This window comes from Camelus dromedarius, chromosome X (assembly GCF_036321535.1).
Source record: "Camelus dromedarius isolate mCamDro1 chromosome X, mCamDro1.pat, whole genome shotgun sequence".
Lineage (NCBI taxonomy): Eukaryota > Metazoa > Chordata > Mammalia > Artiodactyla > Camelidae > Camelus > Camelus dromedarius.
This window is the reverse complement of record NC_087472.1, coordinates 5,538,026-5,559,794: the sequence shown is the minus strand read 5'-3', so window position 1 is coordinate 5,559,794 and position 21,769 is coordinate 5,538,026. Positions and strand designations below refer to the sequence as shown.

At 44.9% G+C, this 21,769-nt stretch overlaps 1 protein-coding gene across 3 annotated transcripts in view; it reads left to right on the top strand.

Annotated features, from left to right (window-relative positions):
- The window catches only part of AFF2 (ALF transcription elongation factor 2), a 465,346-nt gene that overhangs the window by 307,500 nt on the left and 136,077 nt on the right, over window positions 1-21,769 (top strand). For 2 of the 3 annotated variants that reach the window (XM_064482805.1, XM_064482807.1), the window contains exons 5-7: window positions 10,747-10,833; window positions 15,878-15,914; window positions 16,194-16,227. In XM_064482805.1, coding sequence (XP_064338875.1) covers window positions 10,747-10,833; window positions 15,878-15,914; window positions 16,194-16,227 — 158 coding nt within the window. The remainder of the gene's footprint in view (window positions 1-10,746; window positions 10,834-15,877; window positions 15,915-16,193; window positions 16,228-21,769) is intronic. The other variant, XM_064482806.1, reaches the window with a different exon arrangement.

Sequence of the window (21,769 nt, the reverse complement as noted above, 5' to 3'; positions counted from 1 at the left end):
AGTCCTCCGTGTGCCGTTTATTTACCTCAGGCCCAGTGTGACATTCGCTCACCAGACCCTTTCCAGCGAAGGGTTTGACATCACCGTCTTCGCATGTTCTCTTTGGTGCTTCACTAAATTTATAGCAAGGAGTACAAGTATCGACCTGCTCACCCCAAGAGATGGTATAGGCTGAAAACAGATACAGGTTTAAAGAGGATTGAGAGACAGCCATGGGCAATGGATTCCCACCGGGTCAGCCCCACAGGGAAGCTTTGGGCAGGGGGCCGTTGGCAGGCATCCCTTCCTCGTGATGAGCAAATGCTTTGAAAATATAGGTGTGGATGCCTCAAAGATGTCAAAGGGAAACACTTAATAAAAGACACTTTCATAATAGACTCCAAGTGCAATTGTTACCTTTTTATTTTAAAAAAATGACTAGGCAGTGAAATGCAAGTATTGGATTGGGTTTCTGTTGTGCAAACGCTTTGTGTGTTATCTCCTTGATATGTGACATGATCTCTAAAGACGTATCATACCAGTAGCTGTTCCTAGCTTGTGCAGCTTGGCAAGTGGCTGTTTCTGCCAAGGTGGAGAGGGGCCTGCCTTCCTGATTTTAGCACAGTACTGAAGCTTTATAGCAAGCCTACGGGGCAGGGTTTTCCGTCCGTACCGCCTGGCCCCTGGAGCGCTCCTATTGAGTTGAGAATGTTCTGTCTCCATTAGTCAGACATCCCTTTAGAAAAAGATACATCTCTCACTCGTGCTCCTTCTTTGCCGCTCTTCATATGGAATAAAGAAGCTATTTATTTCCCATTATTTGAAGTAATTGCAGGGGAAAAAAACTAATGTGGAGAGAGGAGCAACTGTCCGAGCACTCAGCCTGTCTGCAGCTTGGAACATTGGGCGGGGGGAGCCCTCTGAATCAGCTTCACGGAGGCTTAGCCGTGGTTTTGATGTTAAATTCGGGCCACTGCAAAGAGTCTGACGCCTCTGTTGGTTTATTTTTCTTTTCACTGCGGGCATGTGTGTTGCAAGGGAGGAGGGCCCGGAGGTGTTCAGTAGTTAGACCCACACCTTGTGATCGATTTGTTAGTTAATTTCACGTGAATGGGACAGACCAGTTCTCTTTTATCCCCCTGGCGCTGTGATTCTGTGATTCTAAGATTGAAATAGCTGTTTCAGAGGAAAGACAATTCCATGCAAATCATATTGGCTGGAGTTTCAGCTGTATTGGTGGCCTGGTGCCTTATTTTTTACTGAGCTCAGAAATAATGAGAGAGCAAAGCTAAGGCCAAGTCGTTCACTAGAGGCCTCTTTCCATGAAAATAGATATTACTTCTTTTTTCCCCAGCAATTGAGCTTTTGTTCCTTTTAAAAGCAGTTGTCATGAACTCCTCATTACCATTTTTCTTAATGTGATAAGTGTAAACTACAAGAAAGCTATCATGTTTGAAAAGCTAAAGCAGCCCTTAGAAATGGAATACTAGCTCCTTGTGTAAGGCTTTGAAAAGGCTTAGACTGGGATTGAGAGAAATTTATCCTTCTGTCTCCCTTTGCCTGGAGTTGTCATTCTCTAGTGCCTTTCACTTAGAGCATAAGCCGGCTTTCTAAATGACTGCCGTGTGGCTGCATGCACACGCTGTATCTGTCCAGCCATGAGAGAGCAACAGATCTCTTTGGTAATTTTTGGAACATGATAACAAATTGCATGTTATTCAAAAAAAAAAAAGCCAACTCTGACAGGTTTATTTTAGTTCTACTTTTGAACGATAAATAATAATTGTCATTATCTGCCACTCACCCTGATTATGAAGCCTCTAACTACCCAGAGTCTGGCCACACCCCGCACCTGGACCTGGCCTAGCTCCCCAGCCCTTCGAGGCTTTGCAGAGAGTAGACACTTAATAAATGTTTTTAGAATGAGTGAAATTCAATGTAGATCATTCAGGATGCTGCTGGGGGAGAAGCCAGTGAAGGTGTGTAAGTTTTATCACATTGCTTTAGCTGACCTGGAGCTGAAGGAGCAAACTGGAGGTTAACCATAAAGAAGTAGCTCATGCTACGAGGATAGAGCATGTCATTCCATTCAGTAAAGAGGCTCTGGAAAAAAAAAGACCCCCCCAAAATGGCTGTAACCTTATGAAAGCCCATGGAATTGTTTCAAGCCAGTGTATTTTAAATGATGGTCATTTGGATGTAGTTGATGGCAAAATAATTTGAAACAGAAGAGCTAGAAACTTAACAGTGAAGTTGAAAATCACTTTTGAAAAGAGTAATGTTGTCAAAATTAGCTTCTGAATGAAGAAAACAAGTTCATGGGTGAAAAAGGTAAGAAATGGCCTTTGAGAAACCTCAGACCATTCAGTGGAAGCCCTCTACCTAGGTTTCCTTCTTGCAACTGATCTTTGCCAAACATTTGTCAAAGGCCAGTTCTTACATTCCTTACCCTTGAACTTGTGCTAATGTTGCCTTTACCAAAGAAGACAATTTCCATCTAACATTTGCTAGGTCGGTGGCCAGTTTTCTGTTCTGATTGGTTCAACTAATTGAGACAAATGTCCTGATAAGGATTGAAATTAACAATCCCATCATCTGTTGGGGAGTCAAATCCCATTAGTGGCCTCAGGTTACTCTTGCTGAAATGTGCAGAACTCAGTGGATCTGGTTGAATTCTGCCCAGTATGTCGCCATAGTGGTCTGTCCCCTTTTGCTGCCTTTGGTGATGTTTCTTTGCAGTGTCTGAATGTAAGTGGTCCAGAAGAAGTTGTATGGCTAAGCTTGCTGTGCATGTGGCCATACACCTCCCCATCATATTCTGTGGATGAAATGGAATTGATTGCATTTGGCAATGGCAAGAAGGTGAATTGATTGATTGAATGACTACATGGTGAAGCTGCGGGATCACTGATCACTACGCTCCCCAACTGTAAATTAGAATTAGGCTCTTTTTTAGTGGAGCCCTGGTTTGGGGGCTGCCAGGATGAAGGCAGCCAGTGTGAGCTGAACTTTTTGCATGTACAGTCCCGGGGTCGATGGAGAGTATTTCCAGATTCCCTGAAACAACTGCCAGCACTTAAGAGTTTTGAATAAAGCAGTCAACTATTTAGTTGAAGGAATATGGCCAGGGTTTTTATAGCATGTCAATGAAATTATAACTTAGTGTTCAAAACTTTTAAAAGAATTAGCCTTTTTTGTTGTTGTTTTTCTGGTGGATTGCATTTTGCATTGGCTCACTGTTGGGAAGTTATGTTTAATGTAACAGTTGATTTTATACTTCTTCCCAACCTATGCTTGCCTAGAAATCAGACGTGCACTCTCAGGAGACTGTCTTAAGAGCATTCCAAACAGAAGAATATTCATTCAATTAAATGGAACAGGGTTTTGAGACCACTAGAGAGGGTTGGCAAGAGTGTTAATGATCAAGCCCGGGAAGGTCTGTGGTTCCACTGTTGTTGGACTTTCCAAGAGCTAAGCAAACAATCAGACAAATTGGGCTGTTAGCCATCTCACTGTGAGAGAGCAGGCTCCCCACCAGTGCTCCTCTTCCATCGCCCCTGAGAGAATGATCAATTTCATTAGCCAGTTTGATCAGCCATGTTTATATGTATATAACGCAAAACAAACAACAAACAAACAAAAAACCCCACTGCTCCAGATTCAGTTTTGCGTCTTCTCATCAATATCATCGACTATACAGAGATAAAGAATATAATCACATGACTGTAACACAGTGCAGTTGGCCCACGACCCTCCCCTCCCCCTGCCTTTTTAGGAATCCTTGTTCCAGTACCTGTAGGCTGGGGCTATCCTGCCTTTAGAGATTGGCTTCTCACTGCCTGCTAAAGCAGTAGGCTCCATGGTTGGAAAGCTCACACAACTGGAAATTCTTTCTCTGCTGACTTGTACCCCTAGGTCTAGTCCTAACCACTTGGTCTGCAAAGCAGGTCCCAAATCTCTTCCGTGTGACAGCTCTTCAGGTGTTAGAATGCACCTCCCAGACCTTCCCTCAGTCTCCCTTTTCTTTTCTCCCGGACTAAACTTTCCCCGTTCTCTTAAAGTGCATTTATAGATGTGATGAGCTGTCCCAGCTCTGACAGTTCTGGTAGCCGTTCCTTTTGAGAGATCGTAGGATTTCAGTGCGCCAACTGGAGTGGGCCGTCCAGGATGGCAGAGTCTCCTTCAAATGTGGTCTGTCCCATACAGTGTACTGTTGTTGTACAGCCAGCTGTTTGCCTCCCACACTCTGGGCGTCATGCTTCCCTTCACATCACCTGAGCTGGCACTGGTTCTTTTGGCTGCCGTATCCCCTCAGATTTCCTTGGGCTTTGGCCCGTGGATTACAGCTGGGTCAGATGGTTTTTCTCATTCTGCAATTTCACACTTGGTTTGGGGACTATAATTGCAGCTTTCACTTACCTCTGTTAAAATTCATTTTATTGACGAGTTTTGCAGGTTCTTTCTGAATTTCAAATACTCACAGGTTAGTGTCACCTGTAATTTTGATTGAAGGAGATAATGTTTCTGAAAACTTTCCTTTCAACCAAACATCCCACTGAAAAGTAAGGCATTATTATCATTATTAAAACTGATAAACAAGTAAGGACTCCAAATGACAGAACCCTGGGGCGAGCCTCACGAGATTGCCTTCTGGGTTGATCTTGCTGACACAACAGTCTGTGTCAGCTCATGCAGCAGCGCTGTGAATCGACCTTAATACACGATGATGCACCTCACATGCCTCCATCCTTAGCTGTAAGAGTTATATCTGAGATTTGGCAAGTGTCTTACTGAAGCCAGGATGTACTATGTCTATGACAATTACCAAGTCTGCCAACTAGAATCTCATTTGCCAAGTGGTATCAATGTTCTAGATTGTGGTCTGGCCAGAGTTCAAAAGGCCCTCAGACCCTAAGTAAAAAGTACATTTTATATGAGCATCTTTAAGGCCAAACATTCTGGGAAACCCAATGTCTGTCCTAGGGGAGGAGACAGAGGGGAGAGAGAGAGAGACTAGTAGCTCTTCCCGTGCTCCCTGCTTCATTGTATGAGGACTTTCATATGGAACAGCCAAGTTCCCTGACCCTGGTCAAAGGGCTCCATCCTGCAGCCCTTGTCCTCCCAGGGCCAGCCTGAAGAAGGCCTCCCGGGAGAAGCAGGCAGGTGCGCATGTCTGCAGGGCTGCCCAGCAGCAGGGCTGTGTCCTGGTACGACACCCTGGGAGTGGCGGCCTGTGCGGATCACAGCGCCTGGTCCCCTCACTGATGGCTGCTCGGCTCCTTCCAGGGCCCATCCCAAGGTCTGCTCCTGTCATGCGCTTCCGTTTAACAGCCCCACTGCTGCTGCAGATAACAGTCCTAACACCCCTGCATGGCTTCCCCCTCCTTGCAGGGAAGACCCGAGCTTCTTAGAGGCCAGGGAGCAATCACTAGCAAATCGAGGACTGCCGGTTTCCTGAGGCTGGGGACCCTTGTCTCTCATTCTCTGGGAACCCTGATGCCTAACTCCACCCCGCCCCCCAGTTCTGGCTCTTCAGGGCCCATGGATACAAAGATTCTATATCATTTATTCAAACAAAGTAGGTTTTCTGGTAAGTTCTTAAAATCCCCCCACACATGTGGTTTTGCACCAGAGGGAGGGCCCCTTAGCTAAAGTTGGTTTGACGATCTGTCTCACGAACAGACCCGACTCACAAAAACGGGATGTGCGGAGTCAATATTTTCAGGTTTAAATTCATTTTGGAGAAGGGAGGATGCCCGGTATCTGTATTTACTTTCCTATTTCAGTGCTATTTGGGAACACACTGCCTGGAAGAAGAAAGAAAGAAAGAAAAGTAACCCCCTCCCCCAAAGGAAGTCAGAGACCAGTCAGGTGCCATGACTTGGGGGTCATTTAAAGTCTAAGCCTCCAGGAAGATAAGCTCCAACCTGACTGTGTGGACTGATTCTCCTTCTCTTCCATCGTGTTTGTGTTTCAAAATTGCTCAGCTATTCCTACTTATTATTGTTTTCAACCACCAGCAATTGTAAATACTTCCAAAATTATAGTTATTGCAGTCTTGATATTTTAGCAGAGAGAAGGGGGAATGATGGACTGAGCCCCTCTCCTCTGGGGCCCTGGACAGAGCGTAAGGCTGCCCACAGCTTGTTGGCTAAGCAGTCACGTGCAGGCTCCTGCTGGCCATGCTGTAGCCGGGCTGGGGGGGCCAGTAGCATCGCGCTCTGTGTGTGGACGACACTGTAGGGTTTCCGAGACCCTTGCAAACGCGGTAGCTCCCTTTCCCCTGTGGCAGGCAGGGTAGGCGGAAGAGGTAGAAACAGAGATTAAAAACACTCAAATTTATGGTTACCAGAGGGGAACGGGGGTGGAAGGGTAAATTGAGAGTTTGGGACTTGCAGATATACACTACTGTATATAAAATAGATAAACAAGTTCCTACTGTACAGCACAGGGAACTACATTCAATTATCTGTAATAACCTATAATGAAAAAGAATCTGAAAAGGAACATATGTATGTACGTGCATGACTGAAGCATTATGCTGTACACCAGAAATGGACACAACATTGTCAACTGCCTATACTTCAATTTAAAAAATGTTTAAATTAAAAAAAAAATAAAAACACTGACACCTGAGAGCTCCCCTAGAGGCCATCTGGGCCAAAGGCCACATGCTGCAGGTGGGGACACTGAGGCTCAGAGAAGGCAAGCAACGTGACCGGGGGCACTCAGCGGGCTTTTGGCAAAACTCAGACATGAGTTAAGCTCGCCTTCCTCTTAGTCCAGGGATCTTCGGGGAAACCCTCTGACTCCTACAACCAGAACAATGAAATATGTGAAATACCACCATCATTTGTATTCACTTAAAATGTTTGAGAGATGGCTCTAATTAATCTCTTCAATTTGAGCTCTTTGAGGTAAGGATCTTAATCTTTATGTTATGTTATGTTATTTAACCTAAACATATATTGCTGGAACATCTACCACGTGCCAGGTAATGGTAGCCTGCAAAAGGACACACGTGGACACACACATCTGTGCACACACAGTGGACTCCTCCCTCACATCTTTGCACGCTCCCCTCCGAGGCGGTTAGCATGTCAAGCAGAGTGACCTCTTCACAGGAAGAAACGACTTTTTATACCTTCTGGATCCCAGTGACTGGTACCTAATGGCTACTCAGTACAAGTTACTAGAACGAAATGCAGGGACTCCACCGAAGGGCCTCTGCCATTTGCTAACCGTGTGCCCTTGGACAAGTCACTTCACCTCTTTGTGTCTGTTTTTCCGTCTGTCAGATTAGTTTGATGCTCATCCCTGCCACTTTCATTTGTGGTGCAGAAAGGCCAAGGGAAATCAGTGCCTGTAACCACACTGTGATCACTTGGTTAGTCTTGGTGTTATTAATAACAGTGATGATTCACACATAAAAACTTCAGAGACTAATAATAATAACATGTCACATTAGTGAGGTACTACTTCCTGGGCCCTGGAGATAGGAAGTTGACTAAGACCAGGCTTAGGACAAGATCCCAGTTACCCGGCATCGCCGGCTGGGAGCCCTGAGGCAGGTGCATATGGCCTGCACCTGAGATCAGCAGAGGCTGGAATTCAGACTGTGTTCTGCCCCTCAGCCTGTGGGGCACCGGCCTTTTGCTTCTAAGTCAGGCAAAGTAGGGCTCCCCACGAGTTGTTCTGGATTTGTTCTGCTCCCAGCATGACCCAGAGTCTGTAGAACATGGGTGGGATCTAACCTCTGGTGGAAAATGGGCCTCTCCTGATTGTTCTGGGCTGGGCTAGGGAGGGCTCAGGTCACAGAGGTGTCAGCATCTGCACGGCTGTTAGGAACTCTGCAGGATGCGCTGTCGCTTATGAAGCCTATTCTTTGTCAGATCCTGAAAGATAAAGCGGCACTGCTTACTTAGTCATTTCTCCGTGAACCACGTTAGCCAGCCTTACGAACGGGAGACCCATCTGGTGTCGCAGAAAACATGTGCACGCGTTCACTTATGGCTGATGTCAGGCTGTGCGCAAGCGACTTCATCTGTCAGAACCTCCACTACCTCAACTGCCCAGTGGGGGTGTGAGCCCCTGCTTTGTCTTTCTCGGGGAGGGTCAACGGAGCCCAGAGATGAAGTAGTTTCAGATCAATTTCACATGTGTGTGAGCACCTGTGTGCACACCCACGTGAGTGTGTGTGTGTGTGTGTGTGTGTGTGTGTGTGTGAGATTTGTGTTTTTTATGGAGAAGCAGTGCTTGCTGTGGAGTCCAGGTGCTCGGTACTGGAGTCTGTTGTCAGAGCTTTGGCACACGCTGGAGCAAGTGCTCATCCCCACCTGATGAACAGGCAAAGGGTTAGGACAGTTGGATAGGAGTGTGTAGGTGTTCTTATCTTAGGAGTAGCAAGAACATAAAAATAAGTTAATATCCTTCAAGAGCGGATGAAAAGAATAAGAATGAAAAATCTGCTGAGAGCATTCCGCACGTTCCAGGTCTAACCCATTTTGAGAATGGATAGAGCTTGCTCCAACGGTCCTGGCTGAAGATGGCCTTTCAGGAAATTATATTCCTTTCAACTACCTTCTCCCCATCTTAATCAAATGTGTCGATGGTACCACAGAGTCAGCTTGCTGTTTCCTGAAATCTCACATTTTCAAATACAGAGAATCAGTTGTAATTGAAAATGTGAAAGTGCATGTAGTTTCATGTGGATTGGCCAGCAGGGCGGTGCCCTCCGACAGGAATTCAAGATAATCAGATTCTGCCCACGAGTAAATACAGACGGTCTGGGGGAGAAGGGAGATGGTACACCTTTGAGAAGTGATTCATCCATCCAGGGCTCTGAAACACCTTATTTTAATAAACCCAGAGGCACACTGCTAATGCCTGGGGTAGAAAGGGATGTATAACTCAGCCCCTCATTGATCGAGGCATTTTTTTCCCTAGTTGCTGAAAAGAAACAACGTTCCTATCCCAGGCTGCGGCATACTGCCCCTTGGTTGACTCTGGCTCAGTAGGACATGTCTTTTAAATGATGGGACTAATATTGGAGAAGACCAGCCTTACTCAGGAAAAACTCTCTGAAGTTTAAAAGAAATCATCGAGTACTGAAAGATACAGAGTAATTGGAATGCCACTTTAAACTGTTGTCACGTAGTTACTTTTGGGCCAGTTTTGATGAATACAGAAGTAGCATTTGTCACGAACGTTATCAACCGCATACAAATGCACAACTCAGAAACACTTGGAAATAGTCTCTCTCTTAAGTAGGTTAAGCATCCCCTCTAAATCTTGTATGCATTTTTAATGTACTTACCGCCTCCTTTTAAAACAGTGCTAGGTAGAATCCAATCTGTGTCACTGCTCCTCGGAATCGTACTTACAAATTCTGCTTCAGCGGCGCCACCGTGAATGAATCTGTGAAGTAGCTCCTTGCATTACAGCTCTTCAGACATCAAAGACTCTTTTTGAACTGGATAATTATAGAAGGAAAAAAACAACCATGTTTCAGTGCTACCTGAGAGTTCTTATTAATATTACCTTTGAAATGACTAATTATGTTACCCATGAAGAGTGGGGAAAAGTATTATGTAACTGACTCATTAAAAAAACCTTTCGTGAACTTTGATCCCTACACCCCTCCCCCAAAGCTCGCCTTTATTTCCATCATTACATTAATTTTTATGTTTAATGTTTATATATCAACACATGCTGGCACCCTCCTGCCTCACAAACTTTGTCATCTCTCTGAGGCTGGGATGTTGAGCATGTGACTTAATTATTCTTACTCTTTGGGTAAAGCATATTGGCCACGAGCCCTAAGACTCAAGCAAGATTTGAACAGCATCTCTTTTCAAAGTGAGTGAGAGAACCTAGGTGTCCCCACTGATAGCAGAGAGTGGGCACCTGAGGGGCTTTTCCTACATTGAGAATTGAATTTACAAATGCACTGTGTCTAGCTGAGTGGAACAGAGCTGCCGATCCCAGTGTCACCTTCTCTCTAAATGAGAACGAATGCTCCTTGGTGGCCTCCTCTTTGCATGGAAAAAGTCAACAGCTTGGGCGTAATCTTGTCACTAACTATTAGGCTATGTCAAGAGAAATGAGCATCAGAGTATCCAGAACAAGGGTGGTGATGGGGCCACCCTCCTGGGAGCTGGCAGATCACACCTGCAACAGAATATCCCGAGTTAGAAGAGCCCCAGGCGATCTGGTGTCCCTCCTGGGAGCACCTAAGGTGCTTGACAGAATGCAGAACTCAAGCATTAGAAGAAAAGTTGAAAGTTCCCGATAACTGAATGAACAAGCTGCAGATGCCTTTGACTGGAGACAAGACAGCACCCAGGGGTACAACTGCTGTCTTCCAACAGCAGAAGGCTTGTCAGGCAGAAGACGAGGCATGTTCCATGTGGCTCCAAAGTGTGATGCAGAGGTTGAAGCTCCTGGCAGACAGGTTTTTAGCTCCCAACAGGGAAGAAGAGTGTGATCAGCCTGTCTCAACAGGGGCTGGGCTGCTTCAACCGGTAGTGAGCTTGCCGTCACTGGCAGTGTGCAAGTGGATGTGGGATGGCCCTTTGTCTCACAGATGGGCATCAAGCACCAGTACGGGCCAGGGGAATGGACCAAATAACTTTAAATTTCCCTGGAAAAAAAATTAGGCCAATTAAGTCAGTAAGTATTTAGAAAAGGCCTACTGTGTTTAGTGGCAGGAAGGTGTTTCATTTTCAAAGTGCCCACAAATAAAGTTGCTTTGTTTTTCCTCATCAGGAGATGACCCATCCCTGGCCTACTCCTCTTACTGCCATGCACACTCCCGGAAACTCTGAGCAGAGCACATTTCCCATCCCGGGACAGGTCAGTTATCTCCATCTTCCTTCCGCCATTTTCCTTGATCTTATTTCCATGATACCAATCTTCCAGTTGGATTCTTAAAACTAGAAATGGCCTTGGTTAGACTCTCGTGTCCCTCAGGATGTTGATATAAATAGCATTTTTCTTGAAAGAGAGTCTAAGAGAATGAGCAGCAGACACTGGCATGCAAGTCATACTACCCAGAGCACTGCCCCCGCCGAGTTACCCTGCCCGAGCTGATGAACCAGAGAGAAGGGTGCACTCCTCCCTTAAGAAAGACCAAATACATGATGTAACAACATTCAAGATTGTTTTTCATTTAAAAAAAAATCCTATGCTCTTCAGTCTAATGGATCGATTTTCACTTTTGTGTATCACCTGCAGTCTTCGCTCACAAGCAGGTGGATGCCCACACCCTGACACATCATACTGACGGAACTTTTTCTCCTACAGTCCTATCATCAAATGTTTAATGTAATTTTTTTCCTCACTTGCTCCCAGTAAGAATTTTTTCTCACCATCAGTTTTTCAAATGCCTGAGTAGACATGGCTATTCTGATGACATACTTTACAAGAAAAAAATAATATCTTCCTTTCTGTCTTCCTTCCATGCAGTTAACCAGCCACCCATTTATCCACCCATCCATCCATTTATTCAGAAACCACTTACTGAGGACATACGATAGACTCAAAGTTAGCGATGAAGAAAAACACGAAACAACAAAACAATGTAGCAAGTGTCTTCTCAGAGAATAAAAGGCTCAGAGAAGGACCCTAACACTCCCTGGGGCATTGGGGAAGTGCTCAGAGGTAGCAGCATTTGGAGGCTGCTTACAACTCTGCCAGGTGAAGAAGGGCCCAAGGATACTCCATGCAGAACAGGATGACAAAGGCACGAGGCGATGAGGGGTCGTGCTGGGATCCGGACTTTTGCCATCCTGAGTGGCTGGATCTCAGTTTGTGTGATGGGAAGTAGAGAGAGACGAACCCCCGGCAGAGAAGTGCATTTCCCAGAAAGGCCTTGAATGCAGGTCAAGGAGTTTGGACTTTATTTGTAGGAGAAACCCAATCACATCCTTTAGTTTTGAGGGTTATTGTTTTGCGAGTAACATTGGCATAAACTGCGTTTAATGATTCCCTTCCGCCTTTGAAAGCGCTCAGAACTAAGTGAGCAGCAGCAGCCTCTGTCCCTGTAGTCCCTTCCCGGAGCCCCCGTCTCCCTCCCCCGGCCGCCCTGGGGTGGGCATCCTCCCCAGCGTCCCAGCCAAAGGAGCAATTCATCTGTTTCAGGCGTTGAAGCCAACACTTGCACAGCGATTGCAGTGTTTTCAGCCGTGTTCTCCAGTTTTGGAGGTAACTTGTGCAAGTCGCAATTTTGACGTTTGCAAGTGTATGCAGTAGAACTGGTTGTTCAAGTGGGCTTTTGTAGTAAGTGCACGATTTGGAATCGGGCCTGATTTGCATTTTCTGCCAAGTATCTGTGCTACCATCAACCTCCTGATAAAGGTAGAAGCAAGTGGGAGAAAATGGTGAAACCAAGATGGCAACCCGCCCGCGCTCTTGCTTCACCTGATTCCTGCCAAAATGTGGGTGTGAAAGAGAAGTACATTTTAAATAGCAATAATAACATTAACAACACATATAACATTGGGATGTGCCTTTGCCTGCTCTAAGCACTTAATGCAGAGTAAATAATTCCGTCCTCACTGTAACTCAGAGACACTCGTAATTTACTATCCCTGACTGACGGAGGAGGAAACCGAGACACAGAGTAAAGTATTATGCTTGGAATCACTCAGCTAATAAAGGAGTGAACTGGTTTTTTAGATCCCAGTGTTCCAGTGAAGTGTTTATCACACAGATTGACAGATGCTCCAGCTCGAATTCCACCTCCCAAAACATGGGCATCTGCAGCACCCTCGTCACTGGGGGGCTTGCCCCACAACTAAGGGGCACCGCCCTCTCAGAAAGCATCCGCTTCTGACCTTCACGGCAGAGGTTGCCCAGTGAAAGGGCTCTTAGATGCTGCGGACCTGACTGCTTTTAATCGTGGCTCTGCCGTCTGCTGGCAGTATGGTTCTGTTCAAGTTCCTCTGAGCCTCAGTTTCCCTATCTGTACTCTGTGTGTGTGCGTGTGTGCGTACTATAGAGTCCCACTGGATTTTTCAGATCAGATAGTCTGTAATTCTATGAACTTATAAAAACAGAGAGATTTGAAAATTCTCAACTCACTTAAGTTCCCTTATCCATCTCAAAGTTAAAATGCTGCGTTTTCTGGCAGAGAATGGGAAAACTCACAAGGAAGGGAGTCCATTGCTAAGCAGAATTGAGGGAGCTGGTCACCTCCTCCAAGGAGGTTCAATAAAGGTTTCATGGAGGTCGAAGTCCTCTAGACAGAGTTTGGCACACTACAGCCCCTGGGTTTTTTAGATTTTTAAATGGTTAAGATTTTCAAAACAAAAAGAATATGAAGATTATGATGAATGTGATGAGTAAGATGAGTGGTATGAAATAATACGAATGATGTATAATTCAAATTTCAATGCCTATGAATCAAGCTGTCTTAGAATCCAGCCACAGGCATTCATTTATGCATTGTCTAAGCCTGCTGTCACACTGCAGTGGCAGAGCTGGAGAGCTGGGACACAGACTGTTTGCCCCACAAATCCTAAACTATTTCTTCTCTGGCCCTTTACAGGAAAGGTTTGCTGACCCCTGTTCTGGCATCTAGTTCCTACAGGAGCCTCTGATTATAGGATTACCATCAAGGCTGTTATTTAAAATAGCCTCACATAAGTTTGTAAAAACAACTTGGCACCGTTACATTCTACTTGTAAAATTACCTATGTGACATGTCTGTGTAAGAAATGCACAGATCAAAGTCAGACATGAAAACAGTTGTATTACGTGCATCAACAGTTACTGCGTGAACAGTACAGATGCTTTCCCCCAACAAGCCATTTGCAGCCGGGTTGGGTATCGATGCACCGTGACTTGGGTGCTATCCAAAGGTGTTTCATTTGCTTGGAATTCTGGTTTTAAAAAGGCTCACCCAGCTACACATTAAACACTGTATCAAGAATACATGATGTAAATGACTCAAATTCACTAAATAATATAACCCTCCAATGTGTTTCATGCATCGCTGCCCTGATGCCTCGAACAACTGATTGTTTGGGTCTAATGTCCAAAATACTTGGATGAAGGGTAAAAATTCAGTCCAGATTTCTGGGACCAGTAGCTGCATGTTTCACTCTCTAATCAGATATTTGATTTATTTGACTTTGAGACTTGTTGTTTGATTCCTAAAGGTATACAAGCCCAAACTTGCCCTATTCAATTGAAATGAAATCTCTTGTTAAAAAAAACAAACAGGTAGAGATATTGGTATATAGTTAAGGACATACAATTGGTTAACTACTCATTTTATTTGACACTCTGAGAAATGAGGTGTTCTGGATACACGGAATTCTTGGATAACCAAAGGTTAACCTTCCATACAAATCATGTAATATAAATAATTTTGAAATTTAATTAAGATTTTCGTGACTTCTAAAAGTTATCTTGAAGACACGTTAGTCTTTCTGGATAACTTAGGCATTATTATGAGCATCCGTTCATGTACTAAGCTGTAACTGCCTCCTCGGGAGCTATTAAGATGGGCAGGAATGACTCCTTCTATATTAAGCGGTCATAGGCTTTTGTGCTTTTTAAGTCCTGACTTTGCTGTGTCATTTTCTTTGGCCCCCGTGCTGGTGGTTTTCCCATCCCAATATTCCTAGTGGCTGTTTCTCCAGAAGTGTTTCCCCTTCCTCGCCATCTCTGACTTGCTTAAGGGGTGGGAATCAAATGGCCAAGATTGTCAGGGTCTTTTGTCAAAAGTCGGTTCTCCATCACTGAGAGTAAGAAGCCTTTGAACTGCAAACTACATGTGCTCAGTGCTAGCTCTTTAGTTGAGAGGCCTTTTCCATCTCTTGTGGAGTTCATGGTCACCTTATGGAGTGGTGATCATGCCAGGAGAAGTCTGTTGGCCAACAGAATCATGCTAAAGAGATTGTAGAGTTCACTTTAGATTAAGACACTGCATCACCGTTCTTGCTTACTTCTCTTAAAGAGAAATTATGCTGTGATCTTATTTTTACTCCATAGGGTGCGGTGGCAAGATTAGGCTTAAAGAGTAGATAACGTGCGGCAGTGATCGATAGAACTCATTCTTTCATTAACTTGAATTCATTGTCTTCAGTTTGGGGCCACTTGCTTTGCAGTCGAAATGCTCTCTCCCATCTGCGCGGAGGTGTGGGTGCCCTGTACATCACAGCCCTGCTTCTGCCTGCAAGTGTGGTCAGGATGCACACAGCTGTGCCACGGTCCCAGAGAGCCCAATATGTGCAAATCCAGATTTCTCCAAACACTGAATGAATGCTGTTTAGGGTGACTTTCAAATGAAATGTAAATCCCTTTAAATAATGTGCTCCACTAGCATAGTTCAAATTGCTTTCTCCTCTCCACCAAATCGGTGGTGAAATTTTAAGAACACTTCTCTGGTGAAAACTAGATACATCTATCGCATATGTGTCACAGTTAAGGTAGAAAATTGGAGTTGTTGCTATAAAGTGGAATAACTGAGCAAATCTATCCATTGCAGTCTTATTTCCGCTTCTTCAAAAATGACAGGCAATCGTTTGGTTGAACCAAGTCCCCTTTACTTCCATAGAGGCATCATTGCCTAGTTAAGTGAGAAATTATCCAATCGAATCTCACACATAGGGGTCATTTGTTCCCATGTTGCATATATTTCCAAATAGATACCAGTCTTGCTTGCAATTCTGATAAAACAGCAGTAATGGTCCTGATGCAGTGCATTTGGCTAGCAAATGTTTATCCAAGAAATAGAGCTACAGACAGTAGCCTCATTAATGAAGCTGCTAACAGTGGTTTCCTATTTGCCAATATTAGTCAAATTATACCTTCAGCAATAACAAATAGACCTTTTGTTCCCCTTGTATCATTTCACTATTGTTCATATTGTATGTCTTCTTCCTTCTAGGAATCCCAACATCTGACCCCAGGATTCGCCTTACAAAGTAGGTGTTTTAAAAATCCTTCTTGGTCCAAACCATCATCTCCTCTCCCTCACTTTCTTCTCTTTCCTACCTAGTAGCATAAAAACATGAAATAACAATAATTAACAAAAAGCCACGTTGTGAGACACCCAGCTGGGTCCTTTCTTCCCCCATCCTTTTTTATTTTATTCACGAAAAAGTATAACTGGGAGGGCTGCATGTTCAAGACCACCTTCATTCAGAATTGTCATTTGGCAGCAGAAAACACGGACAGTAACCGTCTCTGCCCTTTCTTTTCAGAGTGGAGTGACCCGACCAGCAGAGCTTCTGCAAAGTCAGTATCATTCAAGCCGTGAGTACTTGGGTTTCTGAAACAGGCCTCTTTGGGGGACATTTGGCAAGGAAAAGGGACTTGAGTGCTGAGCGCATCTTGTTCTCCCGTTCCTTGAAAATATGAACCTTGCCTCATGATAATGTGGAGTTTGATCAGAAGGAAGAAAGAGATTTCCCACGATAAGCAAGTCACTGTCAAAATGAGTGAGATCACCATTCAGTTCTCTAACAATGTAGACACAGGCACGGTCAATACCTAGGACGTGAAAACAACTGTGATTTTTGACCCATTGTTGGAGCATCATGTCATTTCAGCCACAGACATTGTTGTGTGTACTCGGCAGCCACCACTGACTGGGATGGAGAAGGGACACGCCCACGCAGCCATGATTGGACAGGGGATGTTGAGTGGATTGCTCCGGCCAGTCAGCCCGAGACCTTGCTGTTTGCAGGTCGTCCGGTGGCTGTATGTGAAAGATAAACAAGGGCACTCAGAAAGAGAGGGAATAAGAGCTTACGTGACACTAGGCTGGGGTCAGAAGCCGGGGCCCTGCCATTCGCTCAGCCCTGTCTTCATTTATTATTAATGTTAACCGAAGGAGGAGTATGGAGAAACCAATTTCCTCAGATTAACTCTTGTAGATTTTGTAATATCCATTTGTCCAAGAGCGTATCAAGGGAGTCATTCTCTCACAACTTCTTTCATTCCTAATAATAGAAGATGGAAGTCGACTTTTCTGTGTGAGTAATAGTCACATACTTGAAAATTTTCAAAATGAAATAATTTATGACATTCAAGTGGCCTAATGGCACACTTGAAGTGAATTGCTCACCTTTGGGAAGATCAGGAATAATTGCATAAAACAACTGGGAATGACTCCCAAATAGACCAAAGCTCTGAGAAAGTCAACGGTATTTCCACGTTCTTAGTTCTGTTCAGTGGCAAAGCCCCCAGAGCCCTGACCCCATCACCAGTCCTCTTCTTTGGTTTTCTGGCCTGATCTGTGCCTTCTAAATCGAGGTTCAATTTCAACAACCAAGAATTCTCCATTTAAATAATTGAGAAAGAAAGAGAGAGAAGGGGAAAATAAAACTATAACCTTGACTTAAGGAGCAAATTATATGGAAACCTGGCAATCAAAATCATCTCTGATATTGTTCATTCCAGCTTTTCCATTAATCATTTTGAATGGCCCTCCCCCTTGTTATCCTAGTAAACACTCTTACTACAAAGTCAGTACAATTCACATGCATGCACATTTGTGCATGTGTACACACACACACACAGTTGAACATTCAGGAAATCAATGCAGATTTCCAGACATGAAAACAAATAAAAATGTCTTTTCCATTGTAAAATGATCCTACTCTTAAAGGAGGACTATTAGGCTCCTGCTGTTAAATATGCTGATTTCCATATAGACCAAAAAATACAGTATTTCAGTAGTTTGTAACTAACAGAAATAATCTTGTCAATTGTGGTTTATAGTTAGAGGCTGCATTTCTAGAGACCGGTGCTTCGTAGCACAGGCTATATAGTGCGCTCTACGATTGGAGTTCTCTATAGGAAGCACTGATAAAACTGGAAAACCCTGAGTCTATTTTATGAGTGAGCTGCTCTCTATTAGCCACTTAATCTGAAGTCCGAGCGCCGTCCAGCAGGCTTCAGCGGGAAGACCTCATTCCCTTCTTGCGGCAGTGTACAGGTTTAACACAGGACACATCAGAATTCTAAGAATAATTTTTATTTTCACCTTCCACATTATTATCAGCTTGGCCGTTAGTACCATCTTCCCATATTTTACTACAGTGTGCTTTTGAAGTCAGCTTCTAGGACTTCCCATCTGGCAGGGCAATCCTCCAGGCAACTAGGAAGATCCTGAGTGGAGACAGACTGTTGGTGGCTGGAGCTTGGAGGGGAACGGCCACAGGGCAGCCTGGCGGCGGGAGAGGTGCCCTGCGAACTGCAGTGTCGTGAATTTCCTAGGCACGCCCCTGACACTTCCCGCAGTAGGGAGAGACGGGGCTCGTAAAGCAGAATCCCCTGATCACTGGGCTACTTTACTAGTTTTCCTCATCTTGACCTCTTTTCCCCAGATAATGAAATGCAGAGCTTCCATTTGGGCCTGGATTGTTTATAAGGACTGCACGCATGGGCACCAGGTCTGAAAACACTAGCGCAAGGGTCCCTGGGCTCATGCTGGGAACCAGCCAGTCTCCGTGCTTCTGACAGTTGCTGCTCTCTCTAGGTCTGACCCAGCAGCAAACCTGAGCTTTGGAGAACTGGAGCCATGGACCCAGAGAGTTGTTGAAAGGCCGTACAAAGCCAGACTAGTTGTGGCCAGTTTACCTGTGGACAGGTCTGCATGCCACATGGACAAATGCTTGGATGTAGCACTTGTCAGGAGGAAAGGAAATTATACTCACAGGAATGGCGGGCATCTCCGACAATAATCATTGTGCTGTTGGGACATGTGCCAGGCTACGTCCCAGGTCCCATGGCAGGTGCTTTCATATACATCATCCTATTATACTTAGCAGCCATCCTGGAGGGGCTCCAAACTATTCCCATTTTACAGATGAGAAGAGCGAAGCTAGAGTACAGTCCGTCCCAATGAAGGGTACACAGTCCAGTGGGCACAGACACCGACCATGCTCATTTACCACGACTGGACATGTTGGCTATGGGTACACAGAGGGGCCCAGTGAGTTCTGCTGCTCTTACTGGGAAAGCTTGAGTACAGGCTGACAGCTGTGTGGGCTCCAAGCCCTCTCTTTTCCCACTGGGCTGTCCCTCCTCATGGCATCTGATGGGGTCAGGGATATGGCACACCAAACATGGCCTTTTGTACCTGATGCAACCTTCAAAATAGACTTGAAGAGCTGAAGCTGGTAAGAAGTACTCCTGCAAGAGATTATGCCTCTCTGTTTGAGATAACTCCAAGCCAGGTCAAATTTGCTTTATTTAACCACAATATCATTATTTCTAAACTTTTCTCTGTGTGGTATGAAGATATCATTACCACAGGGAGTAGAAAGATAATTAGAATGTTTTCCCATTGGCTATGACCAGTAACAAGCATTACATTATTTCTTAGATGAATTTTGAAAAAAATTTACCAAAGCCCCCCCCCCTCCAAATTCATTACAACCCTGACCATCTTTCTACCAGACTTTCATCACTGGAAACCTTTTCTTTGAGAATCTGATCTGAGGTTTGAGAACTGCATCTCTAGCAATTTCATGCATTCTTCCATAAGAAGGTATTTGATCTGCTACTTAGATACAATTTCGGTAGCAAAGGAACAGTGTACCGAGGCAGGGGGAAAATGACTGTTCTTTTCTTAATCAGATTAATTCTTAATCAGAGTACATGATTTGGTACTTGGAATTTAGAAATACTACTCATCAGGTTGAGGCTTACAAAAGCCAAACTAAACTCTCCCAATAAGCCGGTAATCTTGGTGACTGTCCCTGGTCGCAGCCATTCTGGCTTTCAAACCGAGACGTGTGCCAATTCTTGCTTTTAACCTGTCTTGTACGCCATGCATCTTAGAGCTTGCCAACCCTTCCTAAGGACTTAATATATTTTTGGAAGTTCTCCACTGCATCGGGGACAGCCACCTGGGAGCAGAGAAAACAAACTTTGGCAGCCTGTTTAAGCTGTGAATTAAAGGTAATTCACAGTTTGAAATGAATCAGCATGAGGTCCTTAAGAAGAGGAATCAGACATCAAGAGGGTTTTATTTTGAGGACTGTATATTGGCTAATGTGACAACAAGCAATATTGGCATTTGGAATGTTCGAGTCAAGAAGCCCTGAAGCTGCCGGTGCTTGCTGGGCGCCCGGACTGACAACTGGGGCTCCTTCTATGGGAGCTGTGGCACTCCACTTCCGTTATAGAAGCTGAAACTGTAGATGGCTTTGCTTGGAGAGCATCAGTCTTCGAAAGATCCAGTTTGATTTCTGTGTCTTTGTTCATGTGCCCAAGATGCCTGTCTTTCAGGTGGATTTTGAGACCCCTCTGTAATTAGAAACAAATGTCTCGTTCTCTCGGGGAGAAGTCAAGTAGCTCCTCTTTCCTACCTGATTTGTATCCTCATTTATATTCATTCATTCAAGTTTTCATTCCTTTCAACAAAAACGCACTGAGCCCGTACGGTGTGCAGGGCTCTGGGCGAGGCGCTGTGGAAACTCAGGGTGGAGCCCTGCACGTCTTCCCCTCAAGGCGCTCCCAGATGACTGAAGATTGCGCTCACACTGATAACACCCAGACCTCCACTAACTCAGATTTGCTGAGGGCCTACGTCGTGCCAGGCACTTCCTCTCTTTACAAGCCCACGGGAGTCACCCGCATTGTATTCGACAGCAGAAGGAACCCAAACTCAGAGACTTTGAATGTCCCCTAAAGGGCTGCAGTAACAAAACCACAACAGGACAGACTCTAGCACGCATGCTCTTAACCCACACTAAAGCCATCGCATGGGCACTTTGGAGAGGGCCCTACTGATAGGAATTCAAGTGTGATCTTGCCCTGGCATCAGACCAAAGCAGGCTGACCACAGTGCCAGCAGAAATGGGCCCTGTCATTTTGATTTCCATCAGGGAAAGGATTAGATCTGAATATTGTCGTTGAGTCAGGCCTCTCAGATACAGGACATGCTGCTGTGGACTCTGTAGGCTCAGGGCCTGCAGCCAGATGGTGTCACCGGGCCTGTATGATGCTTCCTTTGGTGATGTGGAAAGATCCAAGCCTGTAAAGGATGTTCCCACCACACAGAATCCCCAGAAGGGTGATTTCTGTGGCCTCTAATGGGAACACCATCCCTCTCCAGAATCTCCATTTTGCCAAATCAAAATGAAAAGAAAAGAACTGATATTTGGGTCCGTTTTTACCAGAGGTTTGTCCATCACCTCTCATGCTTACCAACGTGTTTGATAATTGGAAAGTTGTTTTATTTTATATCCTCCTAGTGGAATAACTTTTTAAAGTTATCCCCTGTGTTATCAACCAGTGGCTTTCTTTCTAAGTTCTTCTCACCGTTTTGACCAGTAAATGGGAGTGAAGCAAATAATGCTGGGGGAAGTCACTGACGTTAATAAGCGAGGGACCAAAGTTAATGTGATTCCAGTTGTATAAATGAACGCAGTGTTTGGATAACACACACACACACACACACACACACACACACACACGCACGCATACGTGCTTGTACATCCTCTATCCCAACATATCAGGCCTCTCTGATGCCTCTGATCTAATGAGATGCACGGACATACACGCACGCTCTTTTTTCCGTTACTAGATTGTAAAATGCTATGACTGGGGCGCCTTCTCATGAGCCTGGTGATTGATCCTTTCATAGCACTCTCACACAATGCGTTAACTTCGTGTGAGTATCACGGCAGTCCTGTTAGGTAGCCAGGTGAGAAGAAGCCAGGCTTAGGGAGGGGGAGATATTCACCAAAGTCCCCCAGCTAGGGAGTGGCAGTGCTGGGCGCAGAAGCGAGGCTTCCATTCCCACTAGAACGCGCTGCCTTGT